The sequence below is a fragment of the Panthera pardus genome, unplaced genomic scaffold (assembly GCF_024362965.1).
Source record: "Panthera pardus isolate Hobbes unplaced genomic scaffold, ASM2436296v1 HiC_scaffold_12, whole genome shotgun sequence".
NCBI classification, from domain to species: domain Eukaryota; kingdom Metazoa; phylum Chordata; class Mammalia; order Carnivora; family Felidae; genus Panthera; species Panthera pardus.
The window spans coordinates 34,409,376-34,426,686 of record NW_026526677.1 but is presented as its reverse complement, the minus strand read 5'-3'; the positions used below and the strand labels follow the sequence as shown (position 1 = coordinate 34,426,686).

At 35.6% G+C, this 17,311-nt stretch overlaps 1 protein-coding gene across 1 annotated transcript in view; it reads left to right on the top strand.

Annotated features, from left to right (window-relative positions):
• Positions 1-426: 426 nt before the first annotated feature.
• ANO3 (anoctamin 3) overlaps positions 427-17,311 on the top strand; it is a 415,128-nt gene continuing 398,243 nt past the window's right edge. The window contains exon 1 of the mRNA XM_019456559.2: positions 427-931. Coding sequence (XP_019312104.1) covers positions 778-931 — 154 coding nt within the window. The 5' untranslated portion in view covers positions 427-777. The remainder of the gene's footprint in view (positions 932-17,311) is intronic.

The following is a 17,311-nucleotide window of genomic DNA, read 5'->3' as shown; positions in this document are numbered from 1 at the left end:
AATTATTATTATTATTATTACTATTATTATTATTATTGCTACTGAGTTGTATGAGTCCCTTATAATTTTTGAATATTTGGATATCAGATAATTTATTTGCAAACATTTTCTTCCATTCTGTAGGTTCTCTTTTCATTTTCTTGATTGTTTCTTTGGTGTGCAGAAGCTTTTTAGTTTAATTTACATGTTAATCTCCACAATCATAGTCATCTTTCAACAAGCATCGGAACTATAGTCTCACAACCCTGACCCTGGAAATATCACTTAGGATTAATTTCCTTCCAAATTAAAACATTCCTCTGATGAACTGCCCAGTGGAAAAAAAGTTTCATTCTCTTACACTCCTTAACCCCACCCAGCTGATCTTTTGTATACAGAAATGTGAGTGAGAACTTCCAATACGTTACTGAAAGCATCTCTCTGCAGCCTTGCCTATGTCTTCACTTAGCCCATCTTAGTTTTCCCTGAAGCCTCTCTGAGATGGAATTAGTGCTGCTATCATTTTAAGGCAGCAAGACATCTTCCAGAAGAACAGCTCTAAATTCCATCCATCCTATTGAAGTCAATTGCCTAGCAAAGGCATGAATACAGAAAACTTAGAGACTCAGCTCTGCATGTTTTATCTCTTTTGGATTTCCAAGTGAGAATGAATAATCACCGGAAAGTCTGGAGTTACTACTGATTATAATACAGTGATTTTTTTTTTCTGTCTCCTATGATCTTTAAAACTTCAGTTAGCGTGAACTTTGACTTACATAGCTCTTTAAGAATTTTGCAATGTCAACTGTGAGGCTTGAACTGGATTATCTTTCTCCTGAAGGCTTCAGACATGAGCATGCTTCCAACCCAGAATTTACTTTAACCTGTTTGACTGAACTCTCTGAGGATTCTAGTCAATTCGAACTTCAACACTCCAATTCTGTCCCCACTGGTAAGCTAAACTTTAGATTTTTTTGAGTATCTTATATTACATCTGTATTTTTTTAATGTCAGATATGTAACAAATAAATCTTGATGGTGCCTATTTTGTGGTGGTAAAACTGATCCCAATTTTAGTTTCTTCAGTTGTTTTTCCTCAAAATACATAAATAGTTTTCTACAAAAAGAACAGAAGGTTATCCCGCTAGAGTGAAATGTCAGGAAACAAGTTTATTAGGGACACAGAAAAATGTTAATTGTGAAGTAGATTTTGTTTTTCTGAATGTTCAAGCCTACCAAGTCTTAGTTTTCTTTGGGATGATTGATGAAATCAAGGATTGTATCTGTAAACTGCAGAAAAAAAGTCCTGCCATCTTTCATTCATCTCTTTTATTTCTGTTTCCTTTTATATAATTATATGAAGGACAATATGTGCTCTTTACCTTCTCATTAAGAGTAAGAGAGCATTCCTTTTACTTACGTTATTTTGTGACCTGATTTCGATTCTATAGGAGCTGACAATGTTGATAGAATTCAATGTGAAAAATTTCTTTTTTGTTATCTATGAGTGGATAACTTATCCAGCATCCAACATTTTTAATTTTTTTTTGCACTGCAGTTTTCAGGAAACAGTGCTATACACTAATATTCTGCATACATTAAAAAATTCTGTGGGTTTGGTTTACAGTGAACAGCTATGAGATGTCAATAATGAATTAAGTGTTCTTTGTAGAAAAGAATCATATAATAAATAAATATTTTAAATGTTCTTCTAAAGGAAATTCCCTTTTGAGTTAGTTGTTTATCTCTCCTCACAAAAAAGACAGTGTAATGACAAAAGTAAAAGTTAAACAAAGTCTTCATAGTTCTGGATGTTACAGGACGTTAATCTTTGTCCAAAGGCTGGGTGGGGGGATCCTTGCAGAAATAACAAATTCCATTTTGCAACCAGAGGATTCTTCTAAGAAAATATGGCATATTTATTCATTTGAGATGTTTGAAAAGAAGTTTTATGTGACTCCCAACCAGTTGCTGATTTGTTGTTCACAGGTTCTTTTGTGTTATATGACTTGTTTTATAGTATAAGCTGTCTATAATCAGGAGATATAATACATTTTTAAATTTTTCTTTCATCCATAGTATTATTTCTCTTTCCTGGATTGAAAGTCCTACTTGTATTGAACCTACAATTTCATAAATGGAAAAAATCAGTTTTTTCCCAATGAACATAACTTTTTGTAGAGTGGACTTAGACAGGAAAAAGAAGTTCATAAGTAAAGTACTTACCAGTTTAATCATGGTTTAAATACCCATCGTATTTTCACCATTTTTCGGTCTTCTAGTCATCTCTGTTGTAGTTGGCACATCTGTTCAATAGATTCAACTGTTGTCTTTATGCAGCTGACAAACGCAGCTGTAGCCTAGGTATAAACTCCTCCCCAGGACCTGGAAGACACTTTCACCTCAATTTCCTTGGCAGTGCCTCTAATTCAACACAAAGAAACTAAACTCCCTTAAAAATGCCTCATCATTCTTATTACATTCTTATTTTTGTCAATATCCCCTAAGTCAGCTGAAACATTCCTTAGCGTTGCAATATAAAGTAAGCACTTGTTTCTATGCGTGTTAGTTTAATACTTGTCTTCTTTACCTCTTTGTCTACCACTATGGTGCCAGTACTCAACAGGGTGCCTGGCTTCCTTATATTTTGACCTGCTGATTGCCTGGCAGAGGGACTGAAAGATTGGCCCTCTTCATTGCCCAAGTGCATACACCTTATAGTCTTTTAACTGATCTCACCTTCAAACAAGACTTTCCAAAACAAGTCTCTTGCCCATTGAAAGCCACACAGTCTGAGCTTTTGTCTAAGCACAAATCTGACCTATTTCCACTTGTGTTTGGGATTTCTGTAAGTCAGTATAACCTGTGTTGTAAACCTGGTGCTCTAGAACCTAAATCTTTTTTTTTTTCCAACTTTGTCAGCTTCATGTAACTACCTACATCCTACAAGAATGATTTACACTTTCCAATTACTGTTCATGTTTTTCTTCCAAAATAATTTCCAATAATTATTTCTCCTTCCTCTATTTATTAAGATCTCACTGAGAAAAAAAAATCATCTTCCCAAATGCTTATGGTTAACTTTTTATATAAAGGGATATTTTCTGTCAATTTCTTTTAAAGGTTTGTTTTGTATATGAAAATGTTCACATTCTATTTTTATTGTTGTAAATGCGCGTGTCCATGGCTTCTCTTATATTAGATTATGTTTCTTAAAGGTAATTGCCTTTTCACAATTGTTTGTGCTTATGCATAATGCACATATCACAAATATGATGAACTAAATGACCAAATAGTAAAGTGTAGTGTATCTTTCAATGTATTTTCTGTCATAGGGAGTACTTGTTTAAGTCAAGTTATACATGTATTTTGTCTGCCAACATCCTGAGTGGAAATTACCACACAATTTTTGCTTGATGAAACCATTGCACAGAATAGTATCAATGTGGAATTTGTCCTTCACTTAAAGCGTTTATGGAGCATTGAGTCAAGTTGTATTCATTCATTTAAAATATACTAATTGAATATTCATGACTGAGAGTTAATGCTTGAGGTGTCTACATGAAAATGAGATAACAGTGGAAGTAGGAAAGAATTCTGTCTTTTTATCTCAGTGGACTGACAGTATGTTTTCAACATACATAAGCATGTATAAAGCTATCATGGGAAAATAAAATATAACAGGTGAATGTTAATCCATAGAAAGTTGAGCAGTTATGTCTAAAGAGAAATATGTTCCATTGTCAATAAAAACAGTATTTATACCTTTCACTTATATGATTACTTAAAGATAATACCTACAAAATCTGAATTGTTCTTGTAAGACATTCATGAGTTAGAGTTCATTTATCTTGACCTTTATTAAATGGGAGAATCCAAAGCCCAGAAAAGTAATGTAACTTGACCTAAGCCATTCACATATGTAGTGTGTGTTGTGTGTGTGTGTGTGTGTGTGTGTGTGTGTGTGTGTGTGTGTGAATGGGTGGTGGCAGAGGCAGACGGAAGTTGAGGAGCTCTTAATCTGTTTTCTGCCTGTAAGAGTTTAGTGTTCTTTCTTTTTGCTCAACACTGCATGGAAATTATGATTAAAAACAGTCCCGTGAAAGAAAAATGCTTCTTTATGTTTCAGAAATGAATTTCATCAGTAATCAGTAATGAAGATACAAACATCATCCCTGGATTCTGGAATGTGTTTTAGGGCTATGAACATTTCATCATTATGATCATTATCATCAGATGTATATATACATACTTATGTATATATATATAAAATGTTACTTTATCATACTGGAAGTTATATGACTACCAATTGGACATACCTGTTTTAATTTTTTTTATCCTTGTAAAACAGGTATGTCCCACTGGTAGTCATATAACTTCCAGTATGATAAAGTAACATTTTAACCAATATGTGATCCTGAATTCACTTAGCCATTAATTCACTGTTAAAAATTTCTGATGGTCAAAAATCTTTCAGCCATAGTGGATATTCTAATTTTTTTCTATAGTTTCATAACACAGTCTAACACATTTGAGAATGTATGTGATTCAACTTTTAAAAAGTTTGCTGTGGCGCCTGTGTGGCTCAGTTGGTTAAGTGTCTGACTTCAGCTCAGATCATGATTTTGTGGTTTGTGAGTTTGACCCCCACATTGGACTCTGTGCTGACAACTCAGACCTGGAGGCTGCTTCAGATTCTGTCTGTCTCTCTCTGCCCCCGCCCCCCGGCCCCAACTCACACACTGCCTCTCTCTCAAATGTAAATAAACATTACAAAACAATTTAAAAAAATAAAAAGTTTGATAATTTCATTTAATCTAGAATTTTGTATGTTTATTAGATTCTAAAACCCTCTTACATAGAACATTTCCTAACATCCTGTGAGACCTGCTTTGTCTATTTGGTATTAAAGAAATGAATTCCGTAACGCTAGTGAAGGAATTGGAGAACGCTAAAAATTTAGTCGAGATGAGGTCCCGCTTAGTCACAAACAAGGAGTGCCACTTCAGGAAAGGTTTTAACATCCTTCCTGGATGATTTTTCTAATCTGGACAATGTCTAGAATACATTAGTTGATTTTAAAGGCCACTGACGACTATAAAAAGGGTTAATGAAGATAATTAGATTTAGAGCATTTCCAATGAACGTCATTAAGCTAAAGACAAGAATATAAAGAGTAAAGACAAAGCCTCTGTTTACATATAATTTAAAACAATAATAATGAAAGTCAACATATGCAAAGAATTTCTAATATATGGAGTTCTTTTACATTGACTTTTTATGACCATTATGTAGATCAAATCATTTTTTACTCCCATTTTTATAAATGAAGAAACTGCATATCAGTGATATTTTACAGTAAAATTTCAGTAAGTGATAAACCAAGAACTTGGACCCAGACTTTGTCCAATTCCAAATGTTACTGCCACTACATGAATACAAGCCCAAGTACCAGTATCACTCCTTACCCTGCTACTATGACAATAATGAAGATAACAAAAACAGCATTTACCATTTTACTGACAATACCAAATACTTGAATCCTAAACTCATTTTACTCTTCTAATAATATTTTGAAGCATGAAGAAGTCAAATGTTATTATAATTGTCCATCGTATTTCAAGTATAGATTTATACATCACTAATTTACACACTAACTTGGTATTTTCAATTTAGAATGGTTGAGTTGAAATCTTTGTAAGAAAAGACATTTCAATAACTTACAAACCAGGTAAGACTACTTAGTCTATAGAAAAGTGTTAACATGCTGATTTTAAATAATGACTATATTAATTTTGAATGAGTCCTATATAGTTGGTGAGTCATTTTCAGAATGGTTTCATAGTATTAATCATCTTTTCCTATCTATATTAGAAAACGTATTGAATTCAAATAGTTCCTAACAAACTAACCCTAACTTTTGAGCAATTGTCATTAAATACTAGAAATTGACCCATGTTTGCTATATTTAAAACCTGCTTTTAAATCATTTCCATAAAAATTTCCTTCTGTAAATTCTTATCTTAAAAACAATTCCAGGGGCACCTGAGTGGCTCAGTCGACTAAGCTTCTGACTCTTGATTTCCATTCAGGTGATGAACTGAATCCTGAGATTGAGCCCTGCATCAAGTCTGTGCCCTGAGCATGGACCCTCTCTGAGTTTATCTCTCTCCCTCTTTCTCTGCCCCTCCATGCTTGCATGCTCCCTCTCTCTCAAAATAAATAAATAAACATTAAAAAATTTCCAAATCTTAGCAAAGTGCTGGTGTATTATAGATTGAAAACAACATTTTGAGCCAAATAAGAAACCTCTCTGTTTTTCTTTATTTATAGCTGAAGATCAACTTGAAATGATCTACCCAGAGTCACACAGTAACTAGTAACCCAAAATTAAGATAAGAAGCTGGGTTTCATGATGTTTTTTGTTCATTATATTTGATACTAAAATAAATATCTTTCCTCAAAGATTTCTTGGTATCATATCTTCCTGATAACAGATGAAAATACTACTCGGCCAAGGTATAACAGTCGTGACAATGAACTGTTGTGCTATACTAAAAATAGCAATTTGGGGGTGCCTGGGTGACTCAGTTGGTTAAGTGTCCGACTTTGGCTCAGGTCATGGTCTCATGGTTTGTGGGTTCGAGCCCCATGTTGGGCTCATAAAGCCTGGAGCCTGCTTCGGATTCTGTGTCTCCCTCTCTCCCTGCCCCTCCCCTGCTCATGCTCTGTCTGTCTCGGTCTCTCAAAAATAAATAAACATTTTTTTTTTAAATAGCAATTTTCAAGGTCTCATATGATCTCAAATACTATATTTTCCAAAAAGTGTTACACTATCCAGAGTAGCCAGAGGAGTCAATATAAACATTTACATATCCCCATCAATCCACATGATCACACACATACAGTCAGTCATTGCATTCCTTTGAGCATTTAACTATATTTATCTTCCTGGATATGTCTTGGAATCTAGAATTGACCAACCACTCTGCTGAAATTCTAGCTGTACTAAGGTTAGCATAAAAATAAAAAAAAAAAAAGTCATCATCATGGGTGATTTGGGCTTTATGAAGTGGGTTTTGTGAAAGTTATTTCTTTGTCTCAGGAAAGAAGAGCATTACTTCTAAGCATATGTAAGCAAATCCAAAGAATAGATTGTATTCTATGACCTTGGGAGAGAGGATGAGCATCCAGCTAATTGTAGCTAATTGAAGACCATCTCTGACCACAAAATAAAAGACCATTATGTAAAAGGATTTTTGTTCAGTTAGAAGGAATTAGAGGTCCTAACTTCTTGAGATGCTTAGAACTATGACCAGTTGCCACATGATTAATGGTAGTTATTATGCTACCATCATATTTATATTTATTAGATGTCTATTCTGTACTCAGCTCTCTGCCAGCTGTGAGAAATGTGAAGTATTTGGAAGTTCCAGTGCATGCTCTAAATGCTCTAAGGCTAGTCATGAAAAAACCCATCTGTGTGATTGAAATAGGTGACTATCTCATCCTGTCCATTTCATTCAGGACAGGAACATATCAGCTGGAGAATAGTGCTTTAGCAGGTTGGTTCCCAAAGTCCAGACATAGCCCATGGAACATTTGCATTAGAATCCCAGGATACTTGCAACACTTGAGGATTCTAGGGTTCCCTCCAAGACTCTTTATATGTAAACTCTATGCATAAAATCCAGGAACCTAGATTTTAGAAATTCTTCATATTATGTACATACACACTAAAGTTTGGAAATCAGTGCTTTTGTCAAGGGTCATGATTGGTTGATCAGCAAGGGCTTCCTACAATTATCTACATTATGGCACTTTTTCCAGATAATTTATGATCATAGCAATCTATAATTAACTATAGCTTTTTTTTTGTCACCATGCTTTTATAGTAAGAGTATTAATCCATTGATACTTGACAGAGTGTTTTCCTATTTTTTTTACATTTACATATTACCCTCAGATGAATTCAGATCAAAATTTTCCAAAGAGCCCTACCTCTCATCCCTTACATAAAACATTAATTTTCCCTGTGTCAGATGCCTCAGTATCCATTTCTGTGGCATTGATATCAATGTTAAATGTTTATTTTCTGCATTTAATCTTTCATTTGTTTTGCTGTTTGATATTGAGTATAGCTTTCGGCTTTCAGTGCAGTTTTATCAAATCGAGAATAAACTCCCACAGGATAAAAGATATTTTCTACTTCTCTTCTGTTCCCTAAAGAGAGACCAGCAGAGAGCTCCATAAACACAGGAGCTGAATTGCTTGTTTCTAATATGACTTTACCAAGATGGACCAATTGATAGAAACCTGCACTTCCTTTGTGGAATTTTTTAATATAACTCTGATCTCTTTAATGGCTCTGCCTAGGGGCCTTCAACTCATTCCGTCTTAAGAAGAGCAATCTAGGTTCATATAATATGCATACTTTGGCTGCTGTGGTAAAATGAAAAGTTAATGCTAATGTGATGTTGTAAAATGAAATAACCCCAACAACCATCATTTCGTTAAATGCCTGCTGAAAATATTCTACTAGGAATGGAGTACATCTATTATAATTCAAAATGATAAATATAAAAGTGGCTTTTCTGATAACATACAAGGTTCCCTAATGGAAGTATTGATAAGAGGCCATTGCCTACTGCATAATCCCTGGTGGAGTTCACTAAGCTAGACAGAGATAGAGATAGATACAAATATATACATATCTCTTCTCAAAAGTCTCCTGGTATTATGTCTTCCTGTAAGCAGATGAAAAAATTTTACTGTGGTTTTTGGAATAGGCCTCAGTACCTTGGTTTATATAAAACTTCATACAGAAAATCAAAGATTGTAGTGAAATGTTTATGATGAGATTTGCAGGTTGGCATGGTGAAATACAGCCAATCTTTATTCATAAAGCTCTTTCTGGCAAGTGGTTGACAAAGGGTTTCCTATAAAGTAGTGGGTGGCTTCTCATCTTAAAGTATAAAATCAGGTATGCTACTGATATTTTATAACCAGTTATAGAAAATGTACTTAACTTGCAAGTATTACTCTCTTTAAAGTACCATAGATTCTAGAGTCTACAAATCATTACATCAGCTTGATAAGGTTTTAGACTAAGTTTTCAGGAAAAAAAAATCATAGAACATTCTGATTATCAGGCATGAAATGAGAGAAATAGCTGCTACTGACTTGAGTCCTGTTGCTCCTGCTGTGATTATAAAGCTTTCACCTCTGCTCTGACCCCAGAGTAGACTGAAAATTGCTGAGTAAACAGGAAAGAGACACAGTGATACCCCTCTATCCCAATCCTATGCCCTGATTGGTTTCTTCTTGAGTCACTGCTGAACTTCCACTCTGGAGTGTGATGAATTCCACAGGAGATACATTGGCCAAAGAATAGGCAATGGGCAGATCCAAAACAAGAAAGCCATTCTGGACTTGTGTCCTCATTTGAAAAACAAGGGACTTGGAGAGTACATTCTCTGAACCTCTTTTAAAGATTCTCTGATTTAATTTTATAAGCATTTGATTTAAGGGGAAAAAAGTAAGGTTCTATCAGGATGGTCCAACAAGTTCCGCAAGTCACCATAAATTCTGATTGTTTTACTGCTTAATATAAATTTGCACACTGGGGAAATTCGTCATTGGCTTCCTATCTCCAGCGTCCTGTGGCTGTGTGTGGTGTCACCCATTACTGTTGGGCTTTCTCAAACCTCACTGTGCTGCATGACATGGGGATACTTTTCATGTCCTCAAGAATGTTGGAAAAACCATTGCTTGTCCCTTGAGTCAGCTGTGGTAGATCCTATTATTGAAAGTGGTGTTTTGCCTATTTTTAGATGACCAATGAACCACCTACATTTCCCATGTTTGTATCTTACTTTCACATTCTCAAGTTTCAGCTTTCATTTTGCCCGTTCTTTGCTTTTCCCTGGTCTATAATTTGAGTTCTCAAAAGCTAAATATACTTGTTTATGTTCTCCAAAAATTCTATACAGAAAGTTCTGGTTCTAATTTATGAGTAGAATATATATAGACTACAAATATAATCTTATATTTAATATTCTCACATTTGACTTGTTATAAGTAACTCCAAAACCCTGGGTATTTATTTTTATAATTTTTTGAGCTACACATTTTAACTGAACACTGACTGGTTGGTATAGAAGGAGTTGTCTACCTAAGAATAGACCCTGTAAAATAATCCAGTATCGTCACATAAATTAAAATTGTTATTCTACATAAACAACAATAGAGAGGTAATTGCTTAGACCCTAGTCAAGCTAGAGTTCAGAGGTTGTTCTTATCCTTAAGAGTTGTGTGATTTGTGTTGTTCTGATTTCTTTGACTCAGAAAACAGTGAATCTCTCTATGTTTCTATTTCCTTACATATAATTAGGGTGTACAAATCTTTATCTCACAAAGTAGTTAAGAATGTTAAATAGCAACAACAGTAAAATATTTAGCCTGTAACTAATAAGTATCTAGGAAATGCTGTTATTCTGAGTATATTATGTACAGTAGATTATATATTAGAATGGTATTCTAGAATGTGGTATTTGACCATATTCTGTGACTTATAGTCCATCTAAGGCAAATTGCAGAATCTATGTAGGGCAAACTGAACTGCTCAAATTCAAGTATAGTTGTCCACAGGAACATATGACTATGCAGAGAATAAATGTTACAAACTTCAGGAGCATTTATTTTATTTGATAAGTTATCCCATTAACGTTTAATATTTTAAAAAGGAGGGTTTGGTAGGAAGTAGAATAAATGCCTAGATTAGTTTTTATAATAAAATGCCAGACTTCAGAGAAAATTCTTGTTAACCTGGAAATATCTGTGGGCTTTCACTTTTCTCTAACAAGAGAGACATTTCTGGAGGAAAGTTTCTGAGGACCTGGAAAAAACAAAAACAAAAACAGGTGTTGGTTTCATGAGAACCATGGTTTCATTTGGCTTCTGGTTAGTGATTTCCCATGATGCCAGTGGGTGCTCATGGCATTTGATGAGATCAATAATTTGTCCTCGATCCAGTGAGTTAGTTTTAGTACTGACATCACAAAACAGTGTTCTCTTCTCAGGGTACAGTTGGGAATTTTACTTTACTTCATTGAGATTTGGGAAAGGGAGATTTTATGTGCTGGAAATTAAACTTCTGTATTTTGTTCCCACTCTAGATAAAAGTAGGCAGAAGAATGTCTTCCCTGTGTTCATCTTTAAGAGATTATCTAGTCTTTTCAAAGTGAGATGCCTTATCTGAACATTGGATAGTGCATTAAACAAGGAGGCAGAGATATCGGAGACAATCATGCATTATCTAGATTAACTTGACTTAACTTGTAGATAGGAAGAGCTAGATTCACAAGCTTCTCTTATATGAGAAAATGAGAGCAAGGCTAAGAAAGTATGATGAATAGGTTGGCTAAGATTACACAGATAATTAGATAAAGAGGTCAGTCTGTAATTTTCTGTATCCTGTATTGTCAAGCCTTCAAGTGTCTTCTAACTCCCAGGGGTTATCATGTAAGAGATGGCATGGGCTTTGCCATAGGACAGCTCTGGCTATGACTCAAACACATAGACTTTAGAACTTGTGAAAGTTACTAAATATTTCTTTGCCTATTCTTAATGGGATATTCACTTTACAGAATTGACTATGGGATTGAGAAAATGTATGAAAAAAATGCCTTGTACAGGGACAGGGCTTAGAATACATATTTAATGCATATGAGATATTTCCACATTTCCCGTTTCCAGTGTTTTGCCTATCTGTATTACCCCCTTGTGTCTTCTCAACTCAAAAATTGAAGTGTTCTACAAATACGCATATCACTATGAGTTTTCTAATGAATTCTTGCAAATGCGTAATTTTTAGGTAAGACTTTCCTGAGAGTGACTTATGATTAATTTCAAGAAGATAAAGACCTGGGAGTATTGGTCTAAACATCTCTGGTAATATAAGAATCCTGATCTCATCATTTGTTGGTTTATTTTTCTTTATCATTGAAGAAATTATCATTTCCTTCTATCTGTTTTCTTCAGAGATCTTATCTGATGCCACAGTAGTTAAACACTATCCAGTGTTTCATAGGTCTTCTTTTCCACTGAATATTTGGCTCTCGCCAGCCATATTTCAGAATTTAGGCTCTATTTCCAAGGTAACAATGTAGAAAAGTCTCAAAGCAAAAGCATTTAAAGAAGTGGTCAGTTCTATAGCAGTCAAGAGCATGGAGTTTGGTAATCACTTGACTGACACATATAAATGCTACATATTTCATAATTTCTGGTGACCACACAATAACCACAGAGAGCTTGGTCAGTTTTTCCATCTTATTTTGCCTTGGAAGCCAAATGAAACTATTCTCAACAGTTTATCTCATATCCTTAATATAGTCATCCTTTAAATGATGAGCTGTTATAAAGTTCTATTAGCTCAATAGAATACATATGCAGACTCTTTTAAATTTGAATTGAAAGGGGCATTTCATCGCAGACAAATGATGAAGAGAATAAATGGAATTAATGGAAGTTCAAATGTATACATTGTTTATTACCTATGGATCAACAATATAATGCAAGACCTACTAAAATGTAAGACACTGTACAAGGTTAGAAATTAATTAAAAGGAGACTAAAACATGGTGTCTGCTCCTAGTGTTAGAGAAGACATTCACTCATTACATTAATACTTACTGAGTAACCATATATACAATGTACCAAGCACACATATATACAAAATACAGTTTTGTACCCTGCATACATTGTACTTTGATACACAGCCATTAATATGTCTACATGTGTGGGAGTGGCTGGTATCAACCCTATTTTCCCTGACATCCCAGACCCCAGTGGCATCTCTTGCCCCATTCTCATCCATAAGTGTCCAGCAATAGTTAGGGTCATTCTTTCAGCCTTAGGCTTATGTTCTCATCTACCATGAATGTGGTCACTATTAGTATCTTCAATGATCGAAGAAGGAATAGGCAGCCATGGACAAAAGAAGAGCCTGCATGGAGAATTGTGCAATATAGTCCGTGTGTAAATGTATCCATGTCCATTTAATTTTAGTCTTTAATTTCCTGAAAGTTAAGCTAAGGAAGAGTCTTCTCCAGGGCTTATATTCTATGCTTCTATGTCATAATATTTCTTTGTTAGTCTTCCCCTACTGTTTCTTTCTAATGTACACCCTCATGGGTCCTGATTTGGCCACCATTTTAATCCTCCTCCCCCACAAATATCACATTATGTTCTGCATCATTGGCCCCCATGTCATCTCACTCAACCCACCTCGTGGAGCTGCATAACTACAGCGTTTCTAATGCAGAGTACCTTCACCAGAATAGGGGAGGCATTGCAAATGATTGGGAATGAGCACTCCCTTCCACCTCCCAGGTCCAGTAGGGCAAGAGGTAGAAGCAATGTTTATTGTTTGTTTGTTTTTTTTCTTCTAGTGTAAGTGGCAGGTGTTAGAGAACAGAAAGAAATTTTGGATGGTTCTGGAAAGTCAAATTGGAATTTTAATAGCAGTCACATGATGGATTAATTAAATATTCCTAAGCTACCCTGGAAAACTATCACACTGTATTATACCATTTTTTAGGGTTAGGGTTTTCTGTCTTTCATGCAGTGAACTTTAGAATTTAACTCTCGGACCACACAGAAGTTGCTTCTAAGTTGGAACTGATCACTCAGGGGGAAAAATGAGGTAACTATTCATTATAGTGTGTGCCAAAGGAAAAATCAATGATAAGGGATATGTGTTTTGAACTTTCAGAAAAATAGATCAATATGGCCCAAAGAGAATAGAAAAGGAAAGAAATTTTAAAGAGGGACAGACTGTTTAAAAGAAAGGAAAAGGGCATTCCTAGGAAATGAAATGACATAAATTGACCACAGAATATGTTATCATAAAATATCCATTTGTGTGTCTATGTATGCATATGTTTGTTAGTTTATATTTGGCCACCGTTGCATACATTCCTCTTTCTTCTAACATGAATGTTCAGGACTTTTCTTGAAGAATCAACCCCTTTCCTACTCTTTGATGATATAGTTTGTACCCCTAATTTAAGCTGTATCTGAGGTTAGACTTCTTTCCAATTATTTCAGTTATTGGGCCAATGAATTCTCTATGGGATATTGCTAATTTTATTTGACTCTTCTATCAATTACAGTAGAAAGAGTTCTCAATAGTGATATGGTGATAAATTTCTAGTTTGGGGGAGGAAAGTGAGAAGGAAAGGTCTGCTTGGCTAGAGTGAAAGATTCATGATGTAGGATAGTGAAAGGTAAGTTCAGTATGAAAAGAACAGTAGACCTCAATTGCTAAATTAATAGTGTTGACCAGAACAGTTGACAGACACCTTACTATTTCTAGGAGACCCATTTTAGCTTTCCTCATTTTTTAAAGTCAAGGCCTTGGTAACATTAGGCTGGAGCCATAGCCAAACCATCATTCTTAACTCAAGAAAGTCTAACAAACTGTGGCCTTAACCTCTGTTCTCAAGGTTCCTGGCTCTATATCCTTTTGGACCTAAAATAGATAAAAACTAAGACTCATATAGAAGTTTAATGTGTCCCCAAGGCAACACTGAGATTTTCTCTTCCTCCCACTAAGAAAAAATTTTATTTAATTTGTAGGGGGAGGAGGAGGAAGTGGCTAATCTTAGGCTGTTTACAGAAACTCCTCCAGGGGTCCCAGATTGGCCTAGCCTGTCTGATTTGTTCTATTTCAGGGTGTAATCCATGTGGGTCCTTCATGTTCCTGTTTTTCATTTCATGCAGGGATAGGACCTAGGCATAAATTTATACTTGTACAACCACTGAGAGATGTCACATTTAACCATCTGGTTAGAAACTGGGCTAAAGATTCTTCTAACCTCTGAGAAGCTGTGGCTGCAGAAGTTGTTGATTTTAGTGACTTACTCTGTCTCTATATATTCAGGTTACCATAGGGGGCAAATGTCAGTGGATTTTATCTTCCTTATGTGAAGAAACTGGTTTTTGGGTTTTTTTTTGTTTTGTTTTTTTTTTTGTTTTGTTTTGTTTTGTTTTGTTTTTCCAGAGGGTGGTTTTAGGACTAACTACATAAGGCCTGTCTTGGCAGTTGTGGTGTGTGACAATTGCAGCAATACACATTTTCCCGTCTTTATGGAAACTGTTAGCCTAGTTTCTTTTAGGAAACCTTCCGTTGTCACATTCTAATCATGATGTTGGTGGATAAAAGCAAATTCTCTGAGAGTTTGACTTATGACCATAGAGTATCCTACTAATTTGGAAGAGAGACTAAGCTTGGGGTGCCTGGGTGGCTCAGTGGGTTAAGCATCTGACTCTTGGTTCCGGCTCAAGTCATGATCTCGCAGTTTGTGAGATTGAGCCCTTCGTTAGGCTTGTGATGACAACACGGAGCCTGATTGGGATGCTCTCTCACTCTCTCTCTCTCTCTCTCTCTCTCTCTCTCGCTAAAATAAACATTTTAAAAAAATACAAGAGAGACTAAGCTTATCCAATCCGAGTGGACTTTAGGACTTTAATGAGGAATGCTGAGCTTGCCTTCTGAGCTTGGGGAAAGGGTATGAGGCTGTAACTGAGACTTGAAGCAAACATGTGGCAAGAGCCTGGTGTTGTCAGGGACTATCAGTGGAGACTGATGACAGAAAACCTAGGGAAGCAGAGCCAAGAGATTGGAATTACTGCAGTCTTTGAGTACGAATCAGGCTCTAACTGAAGCTAATCTGAACCTGGAGCTCAGACAAATTAAGTCCTTATGCTTTCCCAAATCAGCTTATATCAAGATTTATGTAGCTATTTATGGGGTATCTGGGTGGCTCAGTTGGTTAAGCATCCAACTTCAGCTCAGGTCATGATCTCAAGGTCCGTGAGTTTGAGCCCCATGTCAGGCTCTGTGCTGACAGCTCAGAGCCTGGAGCCTGCTTCGGATTCTGTGTCTCCCTCCCTCTCTGCTCTTACCCCGCTCACGCTCTGTCTCTCTATCTCTCAAAAATAAGTAAACGTTGAAATATCTTTCCTACTTAAAAAAAAAAAGAAAAAGATTTATTTAGCTGTTTATAGTTTGGTGCTATAGGAAATATTTCCTCCCTTTGTCTCTTCCCTTGGAAAGCTCTTTCCTTTTCCTCAAAATTTCTCTCAAGTATTCCTCAAGTATTTCTTCCTCTTTGAAGCTTTTTTTTTCTTTTTTCTTTTTTCTTTTTTTTTTTTGGCACAGTGTGGTTGTTTGTTATTCTGTTATAATCTGTATCATGTAGCAGAGTGATATGCTTATTTATTTGTATCTCTCATATTGTAAATTACTGTAATTCATTTCATAATACTTAGCACCCATTCTGTGCTACATTGTGTGAAGATTTGGGGATTTGGGACCGAACAAGACAAACGGTTTGTGCTCTGTGTGAGGGCCATTTCAGTTCTTATATACCACAGACACTTGCTAAATACTGATTTAGTGCAAAATTCAAAACATGTTCATCTGTGAACATTTTTTGACTAACACCACTCCACAAAGATCTTACATCTTAAAAAAATTTTTTAATGTTTATTTATTTTTGACAGAGAGAGAGAGATAGAGCATGAGCAGGGGAGGGGCAGAGAGAGAGGGAGACACAGAATCCGAAGCAGGCTCCAGGCTCTGAGCTGTCAGCACAGAGCCTGATGTGGGGCTCTAACTCACAGACCGCGAGATCATGACCTGAGCCAAAGTTGGACGCTCAACCAACTGAGCCACCCAGGCTCCCCAGGTCTTAAATCTTTATTGAATATCCACCTTTGCCTTAACTTATTTCTTAACATTTTGAGAGCTGATGCTTGGCATTCATAAGCCATATATCTCACATCTTCAAAGAGTTCCCAAATCAAAACTGCAGAAATATTTACCAAAGCAGATAAAATCCCCTCTGAATCACGATGTCACTAAAAGTTACGTTTATAACACCATGTAGATGCAGTCCATGCTTTACATCCTTTTAAATTTCACTATCATTTTGTTGTCTGTGTTGTAAAAAATATTACAGTGACTAGAGAACTAATTGAAACCATGTAAAAAATGCCTTTTCTTCTTTCCATACACACCAGACTACAGATTATGTTCAAGTGATAGATCAAACTGAATTTGACAATTCACATATAAAAGTATCTAAAATTATTATGCCTAGGCTAAGAACCAAGATGTATCATATGTATTGGCTTTATTATTTTTTTTCTTAAACTCAGTATCTTAAGTTGGACTTCTATCCTGCCTTGTGCCAGGGCCCATTTTTCCAAAGAAATGTTTGCATGTGTGACTTTCCAAGAGCTGTTTACTTAAATGATGAATGGA